This window comes from Nerophis lumbriciformis, linkage group LG04, assembly GCF_033978685.3.
Source record: "Nerophis lumbriciformis linkage group LG04, RoL_Nlum_v2.1, whole genome shotgun sequence".
NCBI lineage: Eukaryota > Metazoa > Chordata > Actinopteri > Syngnathiformes > Syngnathidae > Nerophis > Nerophis lumbriciformis.
This window is the reverse complement of record NC_084551.2, coordinates 31,922,501-31,947,659: the sequence shown is the minus strand read 5'-3', so window position 1 is coordinate 31,947,659 and position 25,159 is coordinate 31,922,501. Positions and strand designations below refer to the sequence as shown.

At 41.1% G+C, this 25,159-nt stretch overlaps 1 protein-coding gene across 3 annotated transcripts in view; it reads right to left on the bottom strand.

Moving 5' to 3' along the window:
- st14 (ST14 transmembrane serine protease matriptase) overlaps positions 1-25,159 on the bottom strand; it is an 83,064-nt gene that overhangs the window by 54,786 nt on the left and 3,119 nt on the right. For all 3 annotated transcript variants that reach the window (XM_061952653.1, XM_061952662.1, XM_061952645.1), the window contains one exon: positions 435-582. In XM_061952653.1, coding sequence (XP_061808637.1) covers positions 435-582 — 148 coding nt within the window. The remainder of the gene's footprint in view (positions 1-434; positions 583-25,159) is intronic.

The window sequence follows — 25,159 nt, the reverse complement described above, 5'->3', positions numbered from 1 at the left end:
CTGATAAAACGGCTCCTACGAGAGACTGCTAATCAAGACTTCAGAGGGCTTTTCGTCAGAACGCGCGTGTGGAAATGACAAGGAAACTGTCACGCACCAGCATTTTTTTCCTCCACATTATTCAAAAGGAGAGAGTCAATGCTGTCACTTGAGCGAACACTAATGGGAAATCAAAAACATCCAAACAAGCCACTTAAACAGTCTCCTGTCAAAGAGCTTTCACAGCAAGTATAAACAGTGCTTCTTATGGTAGGTTTGTCTTTGCAGGAGCCGACGTTGGCAGGGTAAACACTTCAAACATCCTATTAAATCCTACAAAGAATAACTAGGATTTATTCAAAAAGGAACGTTCTGATGATGTTCAGAAAAGCGTAGCAGACCACTTGAGAACTATTTGAGGGAGTATAATGGAGGAAGCTTTCGACAACACTCACAGACAAACAGCCAAATTAGGAAAGCAGCTACGGCAGCAAGGATGAGGGCTGCCAATAAAACGCCTATCACAGCCCACAGCTTCCGCTTGGAATGGGCTTTCTCTTTGCTGCTCAGGAAGTCGATCCGCTCATGGCGATCACTGTGGCCCTGGTGGAAGGGACAAAAACAGAGGCTAATTAGCATGTTGTAAAACATATAACAGGTCACTTTGTATTGTTGCAAGATGTTCTAACAGGGAATGGAATAACCATCATTGAAAATCAAACTGTTTACGTCAATTGGAAATTAGGGCCTAGTTTAGGGCTATTCAACTACGTACATCACGAAGAGGGCCGCAGTTTTAAGGGGTCGGACATCGAAATGTGGATGTTTGGTCAGAAAGTGCCTCCGCAGGTTATATTCCTTTGAGACTCTGTTTACTTAATTACAAAGTAAACACTTCAGCTTTCACACTGCACTGTCAATAACATCATTATTCTCCCCTCGCTACCAGCACGTGCAGCTAAGTTAAAAGCATGAAGACACAGAGGTTTTGTTGGGGATTGTCATTTCTTATTTTGAATTATTTTCCTTCCTCAGTTTTATTTCTTTACACTTCATCCTTCATTTAGGTTTGTAAGACTGAAATTATAAAGATATTTATTTATAACAGAAGTATAACATCCAGTGTGTATTCAACATAAATAAAATAGGTTTAGTGTTCATATATTCACACAATTAGCAACAGATGTTTACACATATAGAAATTACACAACATTCACACAGTATTTGACTTATCACAACTAAACCTAAGGTGTAGTCTTGTCACCCTCTACTGGTCAAATTTAGCGCTACATGTATTAAACAAGCTTTATTCTCTGACAACTATCAACACGACCGTGAATACAAAAGACATCACAAAGTCAGCAATTTCAATACAAAACAAACTAAATATCTTTAGGGACAAATTATATCTACTTACAAATGTCTGACCAAGAATCGTGATGAAGCTTACACACTGGGATTCCTACCATTGTTGCTGCTTGTATGGATCAATATGTCCGTTGCTTAAAAGGACAGCCAGAAAATAACTCAAGCACTTGCTCAGGGCACAACATTCATACTTTGCTGTCCAGTCGTTGTTAAAAGTGCGATTTTTGCAATTTAATTTTTTTTTTTTTCCAGGGTTGAATTAGTCGTCTTGTTCTACTCACCCTACTGCTGCTTCACTGTGACACATATGCACTGCGGGGTGGTGAGAGTGCTGCATACATGAACAACCCTAGTTTTAATGGTTTCATCAAGCCAGTGATGTCCGGCGGGCCAAAAGGAAAGCTTTGGTGGGCCGGATGTGGCCCGCGGGCTGCCAGTTTAATAACACTGGCTTAGATGTTATATAGTATGATCCCAACGTTTATCACAGTCATCCCTTTACCGTTATTTCCATACTATAAGTCGCTACATTTTTCCCACACTTTGAACCATGCAGTTAATTTATGGATTTTATTGGGGAGGGTTCACATGCCTCCAATAGATTTAGCTTTGTCACATCAGAACTATGAAATTGCCAAACAGATCAAGAAAGACCAATGAAATTGTTCACACTGAATCAAACACGCTAACAACATTTTTCAGTCAGCCATTTAGCAATGCGTCTGTGTCTTGTAGATGTGTACGGCCAATTTATAAACAAAATAAAGTTTGTACAAAAATTAGGTGAATTCGGCTTATTGAATTACAGTAATATGTTACCGACGTTCATGCAAGTTAGTGATACCAGTCAAAGGCCTCTAAGGCACAGTTCAGTGAAGAACTGGCTGCCTGGGAGTTTAGAGAGATCTGTCAGCATTACAGATGGGAAAGAGAAGTTGATTCATCTTTAGTAAATATTTTAGTCGTCTGAAATTGCTGGCTGATTATTTGCATTTTGAAGCAATTGAGGCATATGTCTGCAACTGGCAGAGACTCTGTTGATTCTGTTCAAACTTGCTTTTAGTCTAAAGTGGGGTACATACGTAAAGACAATGAGATAGTTTTTTGTCCAAACTTTCCCTGTTAGGGTCAAAGACATCAAACGCTCGATTATCTTATGTCTTATAAGATTGTCCTGAGGTCTGGGGTGTGTTAAGAGCTTATATGTCCTGATAACTGGCTCTGGGGCCAACAATGAAGAGTTTTGGTCAAAAATATTGAACATGAGCAAAACTCTACATGTCTGTGGAGGAAGCCAACCAGCTTGAGTCATAGCTGAATGAACTGTGACTTGGAACGGAGAGTAGCCAATCAGGAAAAAACATTGGAAAGCAATGAAGACTGATGAAGTTCTTCTTCTTTTTACATTTAATACTAATCAACTGGAAAAGCACTCTGAGAATGCAGACCAGAAGAAATTGAAAAATAGAGCAAAAAGGCATAGAACATAATTAATAAAAGTTAAAATATTGACACTAATAACGAAAAAAAAAACATGGACTTGTCTTCAAAAATACGGGATGTGCCGATCAAGAATCGGTATCGGACGATTTTTCGTGAAAAAGTATGTTATTGGGAGTTTAAAAATTCTAATCGGCAGTGGCCGAATATCACATGATGGCATCACGCCACCACCATATTGAGAGAATATTAAAGCTCAAAAGTGTTTGTTTTATGTACTTAAAGCCTCCACGCCACTGATTTTCTTATGTACACTTTATCTTTTTTTATGTAAAATAGTTAACTATTTTTTATCATGTATGAGCATATTTATTAGCACAGTATTGTGTATATTGATATACTAAGAGGCTATTAGCCGATGCAGTTATTTTTGTATACTGTATACTGCAGTTTGAGTTTTGGACAGAAAGATGTGGAAGCACAGTGATCCTAAAAAATTTAGTTTGAAACTGTTTTCAATGAAGTAGTTAGTTTGAAAGTACATTGTACATGGGAGAAACACAAGGGGTGAGGGGAAATATATGAATGCTCCCACGAGCATATATTGTTTTGTTTATTATATAAATTTTTTTAATAAAATACAATTATATTTATTTTCCTTTCTTAAAGTTTTGCATGGCAGAACAGGGTTTAGTGCATGTGCCTCACAATACGAAGGTTCTGGGTTCGATCCCTGGGCTCTGGGTCTTTCTGTGTGTACTTTGCACGGTCTCCCCGTGACTGCGTGGGTTCCCTCCGGGTACTCTGGCTTCCTCCAACCTCCAAAGATATGCACCTGGGGCTAGGTTGATTGGCAACACTAAATGGGCCCTAGTGGGTGAATGTGAGTGTCTGTCTATCTGCGTTGGCCCTGGGATGAGGTGGCGACTTGTCCAGGGTGTACCCCACCTACCACCCGAATGCAGCTGAGATAGGCTCCAGCACCTCCCATGACCCTGATAGGGACAACCGGTAGAAAATGGATGGATGGATGGAAAGTTTTGCACTAGTTCAACTAAGATATATATATATTTTCATCAAGTCTATGTATATTTGTTCATTCTGAAAACAAAAAAAAATGTAGTAAAAAAAAATTGGACATGGTCCATTTTTTATTTATTTTTTTGTCTTATCGCGTGTCGAATAAGTATTGAAAATCTTACACGAGGACAAATCTCTTCTAACATTTCACACTACCGGATCAATATCAGTATCGGTCAATACTTAAGGCAGGTTCCAATATCGATATTGTATCGGAAGTGAAAAAGTTATATCGGGACACCCTTAAAAAAATGTATATGGAATCTCAAAGAAAATGCATCGTGCCAGATGATTTACAAAATGGGGTTAACCACATCTAAATTACTGTAATGCAAAGCTGGACTATGACAAAATGTGAAGATTGCAAGAGGTAAATGAGATGCTAACCCTGCAGGAGCATCAAGCAGTAACAAGCAACTTGAAATGTTTGCAAGACCGGTCAAACCCGCTCACTACTGTGGCAGAAGAACTCACATTCATCTCATCATGAACATGCTTTCAGACACTGCGTGGCCAATAAGGGATGGAATATGAGCACGGTGCTTGACAGTTATGCGTGTGTCGATACTGGATGTATGGCTGATGTGGAGCTGTTTCAAGTGGGCGAACACGGAGAAAGGCTGCTGACCGGCTAGTAATCAACACACAATGAATTCAGCACCCGCAGCAGATGAGCAAAGAAGCCTGAGTGCCATTAGGGAAGGAGAACCGCATTGGTATTAAATCAATTTGTCAGATGGGCTGCCCCTTGCGATGGGGGCTCAATTACATGAGTCTCGATTATAACTCATGGCAATTAAGGCCCACTCTCACTCAGCGCTGGCTTCCGCACACGCTGTCTAAGTGGAATCTCAAACAGCAATCATGGGCCAGAATGAGGGAAATTTTTAGAGATGGGGCCACCAAGTGCTCCAGGGTCTTTGGCTCTATCAGGCCCTCCTCCATCAATTAATCACAGCTTAATAAAACCATTAGGCAAACTTCTTTGTGGCCCATTCCTCACTCTTAGAAAGAGATGTTATCCCCTTTTTAACGACATGAAGCATTCTTCTTCTGAGCACTAATATAGTACTATGAGAACCCATTCATCTTCTTCAGAAAACTTTTTCCACAGCAATTCTCGACACCAGGGATACTCAACTAAATTGTTTTGGTGACCACATTTCCAGAGGTTAAGGACCAGAGGTGGGCTTCACGGTGGAAGAGGGGTTAGTGCATCTGCCTCACAATACGAAGGTCCTGAGTAGTCTGGGGTTCAATCCCGGGCTCGGGATCTTTCTGTGTGGAGTTTGCATGTTCTCCCCGTGACTGCGTGGGTTCCCTCCGGGTACTCCGGCTTCCTCCCACCTCCAAAGACATGCACCTGGGGATAAGTTGATTGGCAACACTAAATTAGCCCTAGTGTGTGGATGTGAGTGTGAATGTTGTCTGTCTATCTGTGTTGGCCCTGCGATGAGGTGGCGACTTGTCCAGGGTGTACCCCGCCTTCCGCCCGATTGTAGCTGAGATAGGCTCCAGCGCCCCCCCGCGACCCCAAAGGGAATAAGCGGTAGAAAATGGATGGATGGATGAAGGACCAGAGGTCCCTCCCTTCATTATTAGTCGTATTCTGTATATTACTGAGAACCAGCATCCTCTACAATAGACATTATATATTAGTCTATTTATGTTGTCAGAGTTACAGTAGCGGACCTTCTCACAAGTTTTTTTTGAACGGAACTCGCAGGCCACGAACTGGACAACCCAAATGATGAAAAGAGAGGACCTAAATTGGAACCTTGTGGAACACCACTAGTATAACTAAAGATGGTGAATAAATGACTACTGCATTCAAAGTAAAGAAACTACAGCAACACCTTAGTTACATAAATCACATAATGGAAAAAAATGTGTAACTTTCAAAAAAGGAGAGGCCTTTAAGGGTTGCCTTTAGGAATGCCTCTGTTATGTAAATCACAAGTTTGGTCCCCAGTGTTTGCTAGCAAGGTTAAAAAGTCAATGCAAGGACCTGCCAATGTGTTTGCTGTGGTCCAAGCTCCTCTATACAACAGGTGCACGCTAGTGGTTTTAGGAATTTTCTGCAAAAATGTTGTCTCCCAAGTTTTGAACTGAACTCGGTTGCCAGTATGGTGTCATTTTCAGGCCAGATTAAACCCCCCGAGTCGCCAATTGAATAACTCTGCTTTACCTTTACACAAGGACAAACCCCTGTGTCGTGTATAGTAGGTGTCAGTAATAGTCGCTGTCTAACCTGGATAAATATCAAACGATCATTTTAATCAATCACACACTTCAATTGTAATGGTTTCTTCCTTTATCCAAGCCACACCTCTCTACAAACTTTGGGAGAAATAGTTGTTTTTATGCTGGTAAGAAAAAAAATATAACATCCCATATTGCACTCATTTATTATTAATCAACTTTGATTGATACTGACATTTACAAAAAAAAAGTGTTTTTATAAAATGTAAATGATACGGCACTCTTTCAAGTGTCAATAAGAGTTATTAAAGAAAATATGAGGTGCTGGTCAACGTTGTGTGCTGTTTGTGGCCCATGCAGCAATACTCTACAAAGTGGCTGACTTTACTTTTTGCACAGTGTAGTGTCTAGAAATGGGGTTTCCAATCTTGCGGAGCCAGGCACATATTTTGTGGCCCATTACTTAATTTCATAGTTTAAGTGCAATAGTGGCCCGACAACCTGGGCAGCTAGTAGTTAAATACATTATGGCAATCTTAAATCCCACAAAAAAAAAACAGCAAGTAGAATAACAGTGTTAGGGCTGCAGCTATCTATTACTTAAGTAATCGAGTGATCTATCGATTAACGGAATAAAACACTTTGTAGCCTCAATGTGTCTTTTAGAGAAAATAGTTTAAATAAACAAGGATTCTTCTAAAGCCCCTTATTTCTTCTTCTAATGAATGCACATAATATAGAATTTGCATTTTTACCACAGCAGTGAAAGTTAAAAAAAAAAATAAAAAATTGCTTAGCTTAAGAAACAGTTAAAAGATAAAGAACCAAACAAAACAAAGACTAATAAAGTTTGATAAATTGAGTGACAATGTAATCAACAATAACAAATACACATTTGAAAAGGTATTAATTGGTATAGAGGTGTTTGATTTTTGGACAAACAACTCATTAACATAAACTGTAGATGCTAACATGTCCTCACATGCTGCTGTGTGTTTAAATAAAACATGTGTTATGCATGTCAAGCAGGTGTAAGCTACCAAAATAGAATGCTCCTCTTAAATATGAAGGCTGCTTTCTTGTAACGTGCTGCATCATCGATGTAGTGCTATTGACACCTTCTCTCGTTGCCTTTTGGGCTTTCTCACTATTCTTTGGGCCAACTTTCTCCACACGTCGCTGTGCCCACCACACACACGCAGGCCACATTACCAACAGCATGATCTACATAATCGCAGGTGCACCACTTTCATGTGTGCCCTCTATTTAGCAGTCTTGCAGAAACAATAGATTCTAAAATTGCCATTAATAAATTAAAGAAACCATCAAAAAACAAAAGTCAAAGCTTTTTTTTCTCATCGAATATATCAATTAATTGTTGCAGCCCTAGATGGTGCAGACACAAATATGACAGCACAACAGACACATTGGGCACTGCAAAAAGCAACTTCCTTTAAGCAAGCTGAAGTGTTTCGGACCATATCATGAAGAGCTCAACATTGCCTAAATGTGCAATTTTACATTAAAATTTACATTTATAATGACTTAAGGCTGACTGTAGCTGTCAATAGCAGTAGCCAACAAATTTAGTCACGTGGTCAAAAAGTGATTGATGACACACCTAGACTATACCTCCTGCATTCTCCAGTTAAATCAAGTTCGAAACCGCTAGTTACTTAGACACAATTACCTGCATCCCGCAATCAGAGGATTAGATGCATGACAGCACCAGCAACAATTGCAATTCCCTTACAAACAGGCAGAATCCTGACTATTTTACACCTCTGGATACACTTAATTCCAAGTGGTAGTTAATGCAAAACAGCAACATATTAAAATGGTGTTGAAAAAAAGTCGACTTGTACAGGTGGTGTGAAAGGGGCAGCCCAATCTGCAGTGAGTGTAGCTCATCTCACACATTTGCTGAACACATTTTTTTACACCCTTTACCCAATTATCTAAAAAACTGTCTCCTTCTCAACCATCTCAGCATACCTGAAGGGCCTCCTTTGACAGAACTTCAATTAGTAGATAATGGTACTGAGGAAAACACAGTATAGTGTATAAATAGTGGAAAACTTGCTGAGTTCGAGGAGTTAAATGTGTAAATACACTCAAGGACAAAATTAGCCTTCTTCTTCAAATCAATTAAAAGCCCTTTATTTATTTTTATTGACATGGGTCATCATAACCCAAAGTGTTGAGTGTGGGTGTCCGCTATAACAAAGACAACAACTGCATGAGCATGAGCCCAAGTAAGATTTTTATTGATTTGCTGAATTGAAACAAGGAAAAAGTAAAAAATGAAATGGACAAAATTATAAGCCCCCTGATAATAGTCAGTAGTATTTGATTCAAAACAGAAAAAAATCGATTTTGGTGATTTCTTTATTGGGTTTGCACATGTCTGCTAAAAGATGTTAGCATATTTTTCCATGGATAATTGTTCAAAATCATCCAAATTACTTGGCCTCCAAGTAGGGATATTGAAAATCTCTATCAGTTATTTTTAACAAAATTATCAAAGTATTTATGATTGCTCAAAAATTACTTATACACACATTAAAATCTTTTAACGCAGATATATTTTGTAACTTTAATTAAATACATAGAAACAATTTACTTTCTTGACAGAAGAAACATTAAATATTGTTCTGGCTTCTTCTTAAAATAGCCATAGTGTTATTGGGATATCTCAAAATATTTATCATCTTCCGTTTTATTTTCAAACGAGTCACGCAAATTCACTTCTTGTCATAGAATCGGTCAATATTTCTCTGACTACAGAGCAAACGATTTGTGTTAAGCGAACACAGCTTGTAGGGTCAATGTGCACAGTTGAATATCTTTGTTGCTCAGACTGCAATGTATTTATACAAGTTTAAATTGTGGTAAGTTGTTTATTAAAAGGGGAGAGACGGTAATGTCTCTTGTATTCATGTTAGCATTTAAGCTAGCAAGCGTGTTTCAACGATAATTTTAATTTAAAACGGTAATATTAACTAACTAACATTAATTTATCGTTACACCCCTACCTCCAAGCATGGACCCTACCTCGGGATGTAACGATCAACGGTATTAATGATAACTTGTAACGGAAACGACATACCCTAATCTTACCTTACATAAACACATAGCTGTCTGAGCGATCATTCGACCCTCAGGAATACAAGACGAGGTCTTTTTACGGTGTGTTCAAGGAAAACTGAACAGAGTAGGACGCCACAACAACCGCCAAAAATAATAATAATACATTTGTTACCCACTTTTCATTTAAATACATCTTAAAGTGTTGCAATACAAACCAATATTAAAAAAATAAAAAATGCTTAGCCATTAAAACATAACTAAAAAACATTCAGTGAAGCATAAGAAACATGCAAAACAGTGTTTTTTCTAACAGTGTCCATTTATTTAAATTGTTTTCCTTAAAAATGACTTGGTCAAAAGATTTCAGTGTGTGTATTTTTGAGCACTTTCAACAGTACCGCAATAATGATACCCGTAATATGACATGTTCATATTGTTACATCCCTGACCCTACCTAACCTTCAGCTCCTTCCAAAGATCCTCTATAGGGTTGAGATCTGGGCCACACCAGAACGCTTGATGTCTTTAACTAAGTTATTGACCAACTTTGATGTGTGTTCTTGTAGATCGTTGTCTTGTTGGAAAACCAAACGACAACTCAAACCAAGACTGATAGACTTGTTGATGTTATTTTTGAAAATACCATCATAGTTTTTCCAATTACTACTATTTTCTCCTAAGTTTTAACAATGTGTTTCGGACTTCGTTTAGGTTTATATCTATTTGTAGTGCTTTGCAATAATGCAACACACAGATGTTCTAGAGACTGAGAGGTTCAGAAAATGTCATATCTTTTCCCCTTAAGATGAGCATGTGCCATCTTCAATCTGAGGTTGCTTTCCTTACTTTTTGGCATGATAATATCACTTCTTAACAGGATTCAGGAGCAACTCAGAGAAACTGTCTTTCCATCTTGTGGTCAACTCATACGAACTCTACTTCTTGAATATTCAGTGTTAATTGACTGCTCAGATGTGTTTGAAAACTAACTGAATGCTAAGGTGTGCTTTTAAGGTCAAACTTACATGGGGTCTAATAAATTTGACCATGTAAGTTTTCACTAAATCTTTCATAAAAACATCTTGAAAATCGAGTTTACATTTGAAAATGTGACATAAAGAGGCCATGTCATCGAAGAATGGTTTAATGTCAATATCGTAAAAAACAAGCAGAATTTTTGGGAGTTGTTCAAAAGTTTTGTCTATACTGTTTTAGTTGTGATAGTAACTGTAAATACTGATATTGCATTACTAGGAAACACTACTGGCACATCATGATTAGTACTGTACTACCACTTATTTCCAACACCTTACACAAAATACTGTTACATGATCAAAATGTGACTATATCAGTCTTGCCGGTAGAATGCAGTCAGAGATTTTTTTGTTTTTTTAATAGAAGCATATCCGTCCAGCAGTGCGTGAGGTTGGAACCGCATATCAAGTGCTTTGCACACGCTACAAACCGAGAGACAGCAAACTAAGATAGCTAGCATTGGAATTTCCCAAATGGTGCGACTCACTCACACAGGCGGGCATGGTGCCGGACGTGCGCGGCCGCTCTCCTTTATTTGAGTTCCACAGCCAGCGTGCCATGTGTCAATCATGGACGCCAAGGTGCAACAGGAAAGCACCGGGCACACTGGATTGCTTCCCCCAGCAGTAATTTGCCACCAAAGCAGACCAGAGATAAAACAGCTGAATCAGTGATACACTTGACAGCTGTGATATCAACAAACGCAAAGCTCCTGAAAAAACTTTTATAATTTTTCATTTTAGTTTTTATTTGTAGACACAAGTTCCACAGTTAAAAGGTCATGCATGCAAAGGTACAAAATACTTTTAAGTGCACCTGCATTGTTTTGTGTAACACCTGCAAGTCATTTGGCCTTGGAATTGTCCGACTCTAGCACCCTACGCGGAGCCCCTGCTTAAAATCAATGTTAAAATCTTGTCTCGTTCTCGTGAACTCAATATTGTCTATTGTCTCGTCTTGTGAAATGAAAGTATTGTCACACCCCTACAAAAGACGAGCGGTGCCCCGATACAACTTTTTCACTTGTGATACGACACCAATATTGGAGACTTAAGTACAATATTAATATCTTATATAATATTAGTACGACTTGTCCAGAGTGTCCTCTGCCTTATGACCGAGTGCAGCTGGGACAGGCTGCAGCCCTTCCACGACAGAGGGACAAACTGTAGAAAAAGGATCAATGGGTATTAGCCTGAATCATAATACATACTTTTATTATTTTGTAGTTTTGAATGTTAAGAAAGACTTGATCAAGTGAAATTACAAAGAGAACAATGATAGGTATGACAAACATTAACCTTATGACAAAATTATGCAGTCTTTAAAATGAAGTGAAGTTGTAATCTGTGTTTTGACGACACTTAGTGGCCACAATAATTAATTGGTGAAGCTCATGCCGTAAATTAAATGATCCGGTACACAATTGTTCATTGGTACATACTGTCTAATACGCTTCATTCTTGAAGATTTTGTATGGATAAATAATATGCAACTGAAATTAATTGATACTTGTTTATATTGACAAATGTGCTGTTTTAGATTGCAATACTGTTCAAATAAGCACTTATTACGTACGTCTAGCTTGTGTGCTATTGCGTGCTTAGCTGCTGTGTACAGTAGCTGCTATCTCCTCGGAGCCGATAGCCTACAATGTTTACCTTTTGTAAATTAGTTAACTAAAATACAAGAAAAATACTAACTGTATGCTTATTGGAGGACATTTAGATGTTAAATGGCTGTCCAGCTTTGCACAAGTAAACACGCTCAGAGTTTACCCTTATGGTGGCACACCGCCACAGCAACATCACAGCCGCCACATCTTGAAAATAAGGGCTTTTTTACATGAAAAACAAATAAAAGGTAATATAATGTATTGTAGCCTCTGGACATTCTGCGGCCCGCGGGCCACATCCGGCCCGCGTGAGGCCAATCATAAATTACAAAATAAATGTTTAAAAAGTATCTATGTCGAGTGTGCAATACAACGGTGCTGCTTTTGTTTTGAAAAGCATTATTTGTATTACTTCCGTGTGGACGTATACGCGTGCGTGATTGTGAGTGAATGTTAACAGCGGCAATCACAAATTATAAAATTGATTTTAAAAAACATCTATGTCGTGTGTGCAATATAACTGTGCTGCTTTTATTTTGAAAAGTGTTAGTTATGGACGTATGTCCGTGTGTAACCTGTGAGTGAAGGTGCACAGCGACAAGTGATGCCCGGTTACCCCCGAGATGTCAGCTCACGCTAAAAAAAGAAAAGTTGATGACGAATGGCGTGTTTTCAACAAGACATGGACTGCCAAGTATTTCTTTACAGAAATTAAAGGTAAAGCTGTGTGCTTAATTTGTGGTACACAGGTTGCTGTGTTTAAAGAATATAATTTGAATTGCCACAACACGACGAAGCACGAGGAAAAATACCAGAGTCTGTCCGATGAAGAGCGCACAAGTGAGGCTGATGCGTTGATGGTAAAACGGCAAACCCAATAAGGACTTTTTGCCAAATTTCACACCCCCAGAGATGCAGCCGTCAGGACAAGTTTCGTCATTTCTCACAAAATCGCCAGAAAAAGTAAGGCGTTTTCTGACAGAGTTTATTAAGGAGTGCTTATTGGACTGTTGCGCTGAAATGCCCGGAGAAGAGGGGCGCATTTGAGAACGTGTCACTCTCCCGACGCACTGTAACGAGGCGGGTTGAGATCATCGCTGGAAACTTGGAGCTTCAGCTTAAGAACAGAACGGCTGACTTTGACTGTTTTTCGCTGGCTTTGGATGAGAGCTGCGATGTACGTAACACCGCCCAGCTGCTCATCTTCTTACGTGGGATAACTGCAGACTTTCAAATCACGGAGGAGCTGGCAGCCATGCAGTCAATTAAAAGGGACAACCACAGGTAATGACTTGTTCACAAAGATAAATGCGTGTTTGGACATGTTAGGACTGAGATGGGACAAGCTGGCAGGTGGGACAACAAATCTGACGGGGAAAAATGTTGACTTTTAAAGAGGATGCAGGATAAAGTGACAGAAATTAACCCTGTGCAGAAATTGACATTTTTGCATTGTATTATACATCAGGAAGTGTTGTGCAAGACAGTGTTAAAAATAAAACCATCAAAAGTAATCTGCTTTTGTATAAAGTTAAGTTAGGTTAAATGAAATTATTATTATTAATTATTATTATAACTATTATTATTATTATTTATCTTACGGTATATCAAAAATAATATTGAGCAAAATTTAATTGAAATATTTTTGATGTGGCCCTCCAGCAGTGCTCGGGTTGCTCATGCGGCCCCCGGTAAAAATGAATTGCCCACCCCTGCTCTAGAAGAAGTCTGACGCTATTTTTGACTTTTATTGCCAATCTTATGCTAGCAACCGGTCAAATTCCAACAAGTTTTACCTCCCATGCAAAAAGTTTGGTCTCCTTGCTTCCCCAGACACACAACACTTCCTTTTTTTTTTACACCAATTCGCTTTCAGGCACGAGTGGTGTTTTTGTGATCATGGGACAAATGAACATTGAATCAAAACCACAAAAACATAAAACATTCCTTTCGGCAGGTCGTTACAGTTTCAATGGATATACAGTATATAGCCTATTATTTGCACACTATTGACTAGTGATGCAGCAAAAGTTCAGGGACAGAAGTAGAGTCTCTAAACACGAGTCCAGCCTATATAACACCAGAAAAAATGATATATTTGTTAATACTGGTTTTTAATAAAGCAAAAGTCACTAAAAGTCACTAGACACTTGAAAAATAATCAACAAAGTACATTGTACAATAAGCAGCCACTATTGAAATTATAGCAACACGACATCATGTAAAAAATATGTCAATACTAAGTAATAACACAGATTTCTTTATAAATGCATGTATACATTTGTTTAGCCTTTTTTAAAGAAAATCATATCTTAACAAATAATGCAAATTTTACGATGACATGTGACCATGCCCCCACCCCACCCCTAACCACACTCCCACTGCCACAGGTATCTTGGCACATTAGGGGAAACCCTGAAACTGCAGGACTGCTTGTATCGGAGCTCATATCGGAGATTTTAGATGCAAGACGGTATTATCCGATACTTGTTTGTATGCCGATATCGGACCAATATTTGATATAAATATCGGATCGGGACAACTTTACAAAATACATATCAGGGGGACTACAAGCCGTCGCTCACCACTCCTCCCTGAAAAGCCAGCGAGAGGGACAGTAAAGATGCATACATGAATAAATACGATGCAATAATAGTTGAACTTAATTGCTAGCATTTAGCTTTCCTAGAAAAAGTAGTAGTGTCTTGTACATGTACTGTATGTGAAGTTTGCTGCGTGACGATTTTTTTTTCATTATATGGCTCTGCAAATTAAAAATTAAACTGGCATGTTCAGTGATGACACGCTACCATTTACGAATCATTTTAAAGCATGTTTGCTGTTGCTTTTCGAGGTACTAAAGTGAAACACGTTTGGAAATGTGCTTGTGTCAAATACTTTAAACAGCAGCCCCTCGCATAACAAGAGTTGGAACTTTAAGAAAAAACTGTACATATTGTAAATTACTCAACATAAAAACTTTATGTTAAACTACTATTCCCTTAAAGGGGAACTGCACCTTTTTTTTTTTTGCCCATCATTCACAATTCTTATGTAAGACAATAACATAGGTTTTTCTTTTTTTATGCCTTCTAACTGGTAAATAAACGCAAGCAAAAGTCAGCTAACAATGGAGTTAATAGTATTCGCTCTATTCCGTCTGTAATGCGCTCTAAAAAACTTCATAAAACATTTTAAATACATGCTACAAGTATATATGTAATATAGTAACAGGCACATTCAAAATAACATGTAATATGTACGTATTTTGCTCATTTTAAGCACATGGTGGCATATGGATTCCGCACTACAACACTACAACTCAAGACAAATTTCATGACAACACACACAGACTACTTGGAGACAAACTAAGATCCAGAACCTTATATTTTTTTAGCCTGAATAAAAAGAGGATGATCTACAAGTTTCAGAAGCTGTGTGCTAAACAGATCTAGCAAGTAGCACTATTGCCAAGTGCTAAACAAGAAATACAAACTATGAACGCAATGACACAATCCCTTACTGTACAATGTCTACCTTTCACTGGAATGCCAACTGATGGGATGTCTATAGCTTCCCGTATAGATGAAGAATTAATCATAATCTTCATGCAGATAAAAAAAAAAAGTGGGTGCAAATGAGCATCTTTGTGTCTTTCTTGCCACAACCTTCTACTATACAAGTTAGAGGCATTAATTATCTAGAATTAACTTGCATCAACTCAGAAGAGATACAGCAGATCATTAGCTCAATATGTCCATATGGAAGCATGAGCTTGTTAGCTCTCTGTGATCACGGCACCGCTAAAAGTAGTTCCTCTATATTAGCGCTTTTTGTAACAATATCGCCAATACTTGGTTGATATTCAGGTCACAAGATGTCAATTAAGTTTTGTTGGTGCTTTTTGGATGTTGGCTTTATGTGTGCAATAGATTACTTCCGTTAGCTGCATTGTTAGTCACCTCCTACTTGCTGTATATATTCCAAATTAGAATGCATAAAAAGAAAAAACATGTGGTCTTGTCTTACATATGACTGTGAATGATAGGCAAAATTCCCCAAAAAAGTGCAGGTTCCCCTTATAGTATCTCGGGAGGGTAAATTTAGGCAGCACTGTGCACATTAAACTGTGTAACCATTAATGAGCCTTTGTAAGAAAAACGTCACCTTTGGCCAAGTGTAACCACTTGTGGTTACTGTGTATTAACATTCTGCTGCACACACTAAAGCAGTACAAATCACCTGGCAGCCCATGAGCCACAATTGGAGCATCAGTCACATTGGACTGGCCGCCGATTTACTGTACATTTCCTTAGCAGGTTCTTAAAAATAGCCGAGTGCTCCTGTCATAGAAAGGATCTTTGACCGGCATGTTTGAAGTGTGGCCTAAAAATCAGCAGCATGGTGTAGTCATAGTGAGGATCTTTGACTAGCATTTCTGCAGTATAGATGGTACTCTGTTTACGGCTTTTTCTGTTACGCCGTTACATAGTGATGACGCACTTCGATCACCTACCATTGAGGACACGTTACCTGGGTCATGTACTCTGTATTTTTTTTGTGACAAACGGGTGATATGACTGACTGCAAATTACTTTGTGCAAGACATCTATTGCGCCACTGCATCAGTGTGCGTGCGATTGATTGGTCATCCTCTGGAACAGGAGTGTCCAAACTACGACCCGTGGGCCAAAAGAGTCTTCAATTTGGCCCGCGAGACAGCACAGGAGCGGTGTATCCATATCATAAATATCCAACAAGTGTGTATTTGCATTAGTTGCCATCTGGTGGCCAATGAAAGTAACACTTCCATTAATTGTACTTTCAAGAAATTAAAGTACAGCATTCACTTATGTTACCCAATCAAACAACCTTCCCTAGACACAGTGCAGAAAAAAAAAATCAACCAGTACAAAAATTCAACAAACGTGGTCACACACAACCTGCTCATTGAACTTTGTAGATATCATTAAAAAAAAACGTCCAATCAACAAAAAAGATTATATGACACCTATTTAAATGCATTACAAGGGATGATGAGAAAAATGCAAAACACTCTCTCCACACTTATTCACATTTGGTGCATTTTAGCTGCTTGATATTTCTGATTGATTAAAAAACCTTAAGGAGGTTGTCAATTGGGGGTTAAATCACCAGAAATGATTGCCGGGCACGGTCACCGCTGCTGCTCACTGCTCCCCTCAGCTCCCAGGGGGTGATCAAGGGTGCAGAGAATAATTTCGCCACACCTAGTGTGTGTGTGCCCCAATGAAAATGAAATGTAGCATTTAAACAGGCTATACTGTAGCAAAAGTCATTACATTTCTGCCAAAATCATGTGTGTTCTTAAATGTGTATTCCACGTCTTCCATGTTGAGAGCAGTTTTGATTTGGGCTTACATGGTAAACGACTCAAATGAATGTTTTGGGCATTGTTTATTCCATTATTGTGGGTTTCCTGGACATCGCTAAAAGAAAAATCTAAGGAAGAGAAAACCTATGCCATCTTCCACTAGTTTTTCTAAATATATAAATCGCCCGCTTGAGTATTCCCAGTTTTCCGACTCTCTCGTTTGTATGTGTGTGTGTTCGTGTAACATTATATTTATACACACACGTGTGTGTGTGTGTGTGTGTGTGTGTGTGTGTGTGTGTGTGTGTGTGTGTGTGTGTGTGTGTGTGTATACATATACATATACATATATATATATATATATATATAGAAATAAATGTGTGTGTATGTATACATATATATATATATATATATATATATATATATATATATATATATATACACACACACACACACACACACACACATACACACATATATATGTGTGTATATATACATATATACTGTACATACACACACACACACACATACATATATACATTCATCCATCTTCTTCTGCTTATCCGAGGTCGGGTCGCGGGGGCAGCAGGCTAAGCAGGGAAGCCCAGACTTCCCTCTCCCCAGTCACTTCGTCCAGCTCTTCCCGGGGGATCCCGAGGCGTTCCCATGCCAGCCGGGAGACATAGTCTTCCCAACGTGTCCTGGGTCTTCCCCGTGGCCTCCTACCGGTCGGAAGTGCCCTAAACACCTCCCTAGGGAAGTGTTCGGGTGGCATCCTGACCAGATGCCCGAACTACCTCATCTGGCTCCACTCGATGTGGAGGAGCAGCGGCTTTACTTTGAGCCCCCCCCCCCCGAATGGCAGAGCTTCTCACCCTATCTCTAAGGGAGAGCGCCGCCACCCGGCGGAGGAAACTCATTTCGGCCGCTTGTACCGGTGATCTTGTCCTTTCGATCATAACCCAAAGCTCATGACCATAGGTGAGGATGGGAACGTAGATCGACCGGTAAATTGAGAGCGGCTCAGCTCCTTCTTCACGACAACGGATCGATACAGCGTCCGCATTACTGAAGACGCCGCACCGATCCGTCTGTCGATCTCACAATCCACTCTTCCCTCACTCGTGAACAAGTCTCCGAGGTACTTGAACTCCTCCACTTGGGGCAGACTCTCCTCCGCAACCCGGAGATGGCACTCCACCCTTTTCCGGGCGAGAACCATGGACTCTGACTTGGAGGTGCTGATTCTCATCCCAGTCGCTTCACACTCAGCTGTGAACCGATCCAGTAAGAGCTGAAGATCCTGGCCAGATGAAGCCATCAGGAACACTGCAAAAAGCAGAGACCTAATCCTGCAGCCAACAAACCGGATCCCCTCAACACCTTGACTGCGCCAAGAAATTCTGTCCATAAAAGTTATGAACAGAATCGGTGACAAAGGGCAGCCTTGGCGGAGTCCAACCCTCACTGGAAACGTGTCTGACTTACTGCCGGCAATGCGGACCAAGCTCTGACACTGATCATACAGGGAGCGAACCGCCACAATCAGACAGTCCGATACCCCATACCCTCTAAGCACTCCCCACAGGACTTCCCGAGGGACACGGTCGAATGCCTTCTCCAAGTCCACAAAGCACATGTAGACTGGTTGGGCAAACTCCCATGCACCCTCAAGGACCCTGCCGAGAGTATAGAGCTGGTCCACAGTTCCAAGACCAGGACGCAAACCACACTGTTCCTCCTGAATCCGAGGTTCGACTATCCGGCGTAGCCTCCTCTCCAGTACACCTGAATAGACCTTACCGGGAAGGCCGAGGAGTGTGATCTCACGACAGTTAGAACAGGAGTGTCCAAACTACGACCCGTGGGCCAAAAGAGTCTTCAATTTGGCCCGCGAGACAGCACAGGAGCGGTGTATCCATATCATAAATATCCAACAAGTGTGTATTTGCATTAGTTGCCATCTGGTGGCCAATGAAAGTAACACTTCCATTAATTGTACTTTCAAGAAATTAAAGTACAGCATTCACTTATGTTACCCAATCAAACAACCTTCCCTAGACACAGTGCAGAAAAAAAAAATCAACCAGTACAAAAATTCAACAAACGTGGTCACACACAACCTGCTCATTGAACTTTGTAGATATCATTAAAAAAAAACGTCCAATCAACAAAAAAGATTATATGACACCTATTTAAATGCATTACAAGGGATGATGAGAAAAATGCAAAACACTCTCTCCACACTTATTCACATTTGGTGCATTTTAGCTGCTTGATATTTCTGATTGATTAAAAAACCTTAAGGAGGTTGTCAATTGGGGGTTAAATCACCAGAAATGATTGCCGGGCACGGTCACCGCTGCTGCTCACTGCTCCCCTCAGCTCCCAGGGGGTGATCAAGGGTGCAGAGAATAATTTCGCCACACCTAGTGTGTGTGTGCCCCAATGAAAATGAAATGTAGCATTTAAACAGGCTATACTGTAGCAAAAGTCATTACATTTCTGCCAAAATCATGTGTGTTCTTAAATGTGTATTCCACGTCTTCCATGTTGAGAGCAGTTTTGATTTGGGCTTACATGGTAAACGACTCAAATGAATGTTTTGGGCATTGTTTATTCCATTATTGTGGGTTTCCTGGACATCGCTAAAAGAAAAATCTAAGGAAGAGAAAACCTATGCCATCTTCCACTAGTTTTTCTAAATATATAAATCGCCCGCTTGAGTATTCCCAGTTTTCCGACTCTCTCGTTTGTATGTGTGTGTGTTCGTGTAACATTATATTTATACACACACATGTGTGTGTGTGTGTGTGTGTGTGTGTATACATATACATATATATATATATATATATATATAGAAATAAATGTGTGTGTATGTATACATATATATATATATATACATACACACACACACACACACACACACACATACACACATATATATGTGTGTATATATACATATATACTGTACATACACACACACACACACACATACATATATACATTCATCCATCTTCTTCTGCTTATCCGAGGTCGGGTCGCGGGGGCAGCAGGCTAAGCAGGGAAGCCCAGACTTCCCTCTCCCCAGTCACTTCGTCCAGCTCTTCCCGGGGGATCCCGAGGCGTTCCCATGCCAGCCGGGAGACATAGTCTTCCCAACGTGTCCTGGGTCTTCCCCGTGGCCTCCTACCGGTCGGAAGTGCCCTAAACACCTCCCTAGGGAAGCGTTCGGGTGGCATCCTGACCAGATGCCCGAACTACCTCATCTGGCTCCACTCGATGTGGAGGAGCAGCGGCTTTACTTTGAGCCCCCCCCCCCCCTCCTTCACAGGAGTGTGATCTCACGACAGTTAGAACACACCCTCCGGTTCCCCTTCTTAAAGAGAGGAACCACCACACCGGTCTGCCAATCCAGAGGTACCGCCCCCGATGTCCACGCGATGCTGCAGAGTCTTGTCAACCAAGACAGCCCCACAGCATCCAGAGCCTTAAGGAACTCCGGACGGATCTCATCTACCCCTGGGGCCTTGCCACCGAGGAGCTTTTTAACTACCTCAGCAACCTCAGCCCCAGAAATAGGAGAGCCCACCAGATTCCCCAGGCACTGCTTACTCATAGGAAGACATGTTGGTGGGATTGAGGAGGTCTTCGAAGTATTCCTTCCACCGATCCATAACATCCGCAGTCAAGGTCAGCAGAACACCATCCTCACCATACACGGTGTTGATAGTGCACTGCTTTCCCTTCCTGAGGCGGCGGATGGTGGTCCAGAATCACTTCGAAGCCGTCCGGAAGTCGTTTTCCATGGCTTCCCCGAACTCCTCCTATGTCCGAGTTTTTGCCTCCGCGACCGCTGAAGCCGCACACCACTTGGCCTGTCGGTACCTGTCCGCTGCCTCAGGAGTCCTTGGTGCCAAAAGAACTCGATAGGACTCCTTCAGCTTGACGGCATCCCTCACCGCCGGTGTCCACCAACGGGTTCTAGGATTACCGCCACGACAGGCACCAACTACCTTGCGGTCACAGCTCCAATCAGCCACCTCAACAATAGATGTGCGGAACATCGTCCACTCGGACTCAATGTCCAGCACCTCCCTCGTGACATGTTCAAAGTTCTTCCGGAAGTGGGAATTGAAACTCTCTCTGACAGGAGTCTCTGCCAGAAGTTCCCAGCAAACCCTCACAATGCGTTTGGGCCTGCCAGGTCTATCCGGCATCCTCCCCCACCATCGCAGCCAAATCACCACTAGGTGGTGTTCAGTAGAAAGCTCCGCCCCTCTCTTCAGCCGAGTGTCCAAAACATGAAGCCGCAAATCCGATGCCACAACTACAAAGTATATATGTATATATATATATATACATACATACATACACACATATATACATACATACACACACGCACACACACACACACACACACACACACACACACACACACACACACACACACACACACACACACACACACACATACATACATACAAACCCCGTTTCCATATGAGTTGGGAAATTGTGTTAGATGTAAATATAAACGGAATACAATGATTTGCAAATCATTTTCAACCCATATTCAGTTGAATATGCTACAAAGACAACATATTTGATGTTCAAACTGATAAACTTTTTTTTTTGCAAATAATCATTAACTTTAGAATTTGATGCCAGCAACACGTGACAAAGAAGTTGGGAAAGGTGGCAATAAATACTGATAAAGTTGAGGAATGCTCATCAAACACTTATTTGGAACATCCCACAGGTGGGTGCCATGATTGGGTATAAATCAAATCAAATCAAATCAACTTTATTTATAGAGCACATTTAAAATTTACCACAGGGGTAGCCAAAGTGCTGTACAATGAGCAGGTTAAAAGATAAAACGAGTACCGAGCAAACACAACACAACACAAACAGAACACGATAAAAAATAAATAATTAAAATAGAATTAATAAAAACAGAAAAACAGAAAAACAGGATCACAGCAGGTGTATTATGGGGCGCCATTGCAGGATGGATATCACTCAGTGTTAAAAGCCATGGAATAAAAGTATGTTTTTAAGAGAGATTTAAAAACAGGAAGAGAGGAGGCTTGTCTAACACTCAGGGGTAGGTCGTTCCAGAGCTTGGGAGCAGCAACGGCGAAAGCTCTGTCACCTCTAAGCTTCAGCCTTGTGTCAGGGACCGTCAACAGCAGCTGATCGGCTGATCTTAAGGATCGGGTGGGGCAGTAAGGCTGAAGGAGGTCGGAGAGATAGGTTGGCGCGAGGTTGTTTAGACATTTAAAAACAAATAAAAGGAGTTTAAAATGTATTCGGTAACGCACAGGGAGCCAGTGAAGGGACGCTAAAATAGGGGTGATGTGCTCACGTCTGCGGGTCTGTGTTAGCAGACGAGCAGCAGAGTTCTGCACGAGCTGCAGGCGGGCGAGGGAGGCCTGGCTAATGCCAACATACAGGGCATTACAATAATCAAGACGAGTCGAGATAAAAGCGTGGATTAATTTCTCAAGATCATGTCTTGATAGAAGCGGTTTCACTTTCGCGTAATTGATAAAAGCTTTTTTGAACGACGCTGCTGATTTGTTTTTCGAATTTAAAATCTGAGTCAAACTTTACCCCCAGGTTTGTGACAGAGTCGCTGAGATACGGGGTCAGAGTGCCGAGGTCAACGTTGGGGGAGGGAGAGCGACTTGGACCGAACAACATAACTTCTGTTTTGTCTTCATTTAGGCTCAGGAAGTTAGCTGAAAGCCAGACTTTGATGTCGTGCAGGCAGTCAATAAGACGTTGAACCGTGTTATTTTGTGCCATGGGAAAATAAATCTGGCAATCATCGGCATAAAAATGAAATGCAATACTGTACTTCCTAAAAATAGAACCAAGGGGGAGAAGGTAAAGCGCAAATAAAATTGGGGCAAGGATTGAGCCCTGGGGGACCCCATGTGGTAAAGGAGCTGTGGACGACATAAAACTGTCTACTTTTACACAAAAACTCCTGTCGGTTAGGTACGACCGGAACCAGTTGAGGGCGGCGCCCTTAATGCCCACACAGTTCTCAAGACGAGTGATTAAGGTGGCGTGGTCGACGGTGTCGAACGCAGCAGACAGATCTAAAAGCACCAGGACAACATATTTACCAGAATCAGTGGACAGGAGGATATCGTTAAAAACTTTTAGAAGCGCTGACTCTGTGCTGTGGAGGGCTTTAAAACCGGACTGGAACAGCTCAGTGATAGCATTATCCTCTAAGAAGGGCAACAACTGACTGTAGACAACCTTCTCTAATATTTTGGAAATGTATGGAAGATTAGAGATAGGTCTGAAGTTAGAGAGGAGAGAGGGGTCGAGGCTGGGTTTTTTAAGTAGAGGTCGTACCACTGCATGTTTAAACTCTACTGGAACTATTCCAGAAGAGAGGCTACTATTGATAATGTTAAGGACACTTGATCCAATAGTAGCAAGTACCTCCTTAAACAGGCGAGGTGGGAGGGCATCTGCAGGAGAACCAGAGGGCTTCATATGACTAACTGTGTCACTTAAAAAAGAAAAGGACACCGGCTCAAACTGATGGAAAACAGAAGAGAAATGCAGGGGAACAGAAGGGTCATATGAAGGCTGAGATAGACTGGCTCTAGTTGACACAATTTTGTCAGTGAAAAAATGGAGACAATTTTCACAGAATTCAAAAGAAGCATCAAAACCAGCAGATTTGGGAGCATCAATGACAGTGTTAATAGTTTTAAACAGAACTCTGGGGTTGTTACAGTTAGAAGATATAATCTGAGATAGATATATATTCATTTCTGCTTTTACAGTCATCTGAAAGGAAAACAGGCTTTCTTTAAAAATGGCAAAGGACACATGCAGCCTGTCTTTTTTCCATTTTCTCTCTGCTCTTCTACATACGCGCCTGGCAGCCCGAGTGACGTCATTCAACCAGGGCTGAGGCGTAGCTTTAGCGCGGCGGCATTTGAAAGGCGCGATCGTGTCCAGTGTTTGTAAACAGATAGAGTTGAACCCAGAAACCAACTCTTCAGTATTCAGACACACAGATGCTGCAGAATTATCATCACAAAGAGTCGAAAAAATAGAGGAGAACCGAGCAGGAGACGAAGAATTAAACATGCGAGAGCGTTGGGGCGGTGCGCACAATTTAACTGGACACTGCGTGGCAATATCAAACAGGATCGGCATGTGATCAGAGAACACAGCGTCGCAAATGTCCAAATTAAAAACACACAAACCATACGAGAGCACTAAATCGAGTGTATGCCCACGTTCATGTGTAGAACCACACACAGACTGTACAAAGTTAAATGAGTCGATTATATTCAGGAAGCTCCTGGAAAGCGGCTCATCTGGACAGCAGGTGTGAATATTAAAATCACCCACAATAAGGACACGATCATATTTGGGCAGGATTTCAGCCAGAAATTCAGAAAAGTCAGTTATAAAGTCTTTGTGGTACTTGGGTGGTCGATAGATGACGGCACACAGGACGACATCAGAAAGACCCAGTTCAAACATGCACAGTTCGAAGCTTGAAAAGGAGGATTGTAGGCGGATCTGACGGCATTTAAAGTCATTTTTAAAAACGACTGCTAATCCTCCTCCTTTTCGACCGGACGGCCGTGGGGAATTAAAGTAGGAACACTCCGGAGGCAGAAGTTCATTAAGAGGGGCGGACTCACCGGCTCTCAGCCATGTCTCCGTCACACAGAGGAAGTCCAGTCCGCGGGAAGTGAAGAAATCCTTCAGGATAAAAGTTTTGTTTGTCAAAGATCTTGCGTTCACAAGACCGAACCTGGCGGGGGCCAGCACGTCCAAGGCCGCAATTAATCCGGGTGGGGCCCGACACACAGCCCGCAGGTGGCGGTGATCCACCCCGTGCCTCCGGGGGCGGGGACAGCAGGAGCGACGACGGCAAGCTTCTTCCTCCAAACCAACGATAGGAACCAGCCAGGAGCCGATAGGATCGAGCGAGCGTGGGTGCAGGA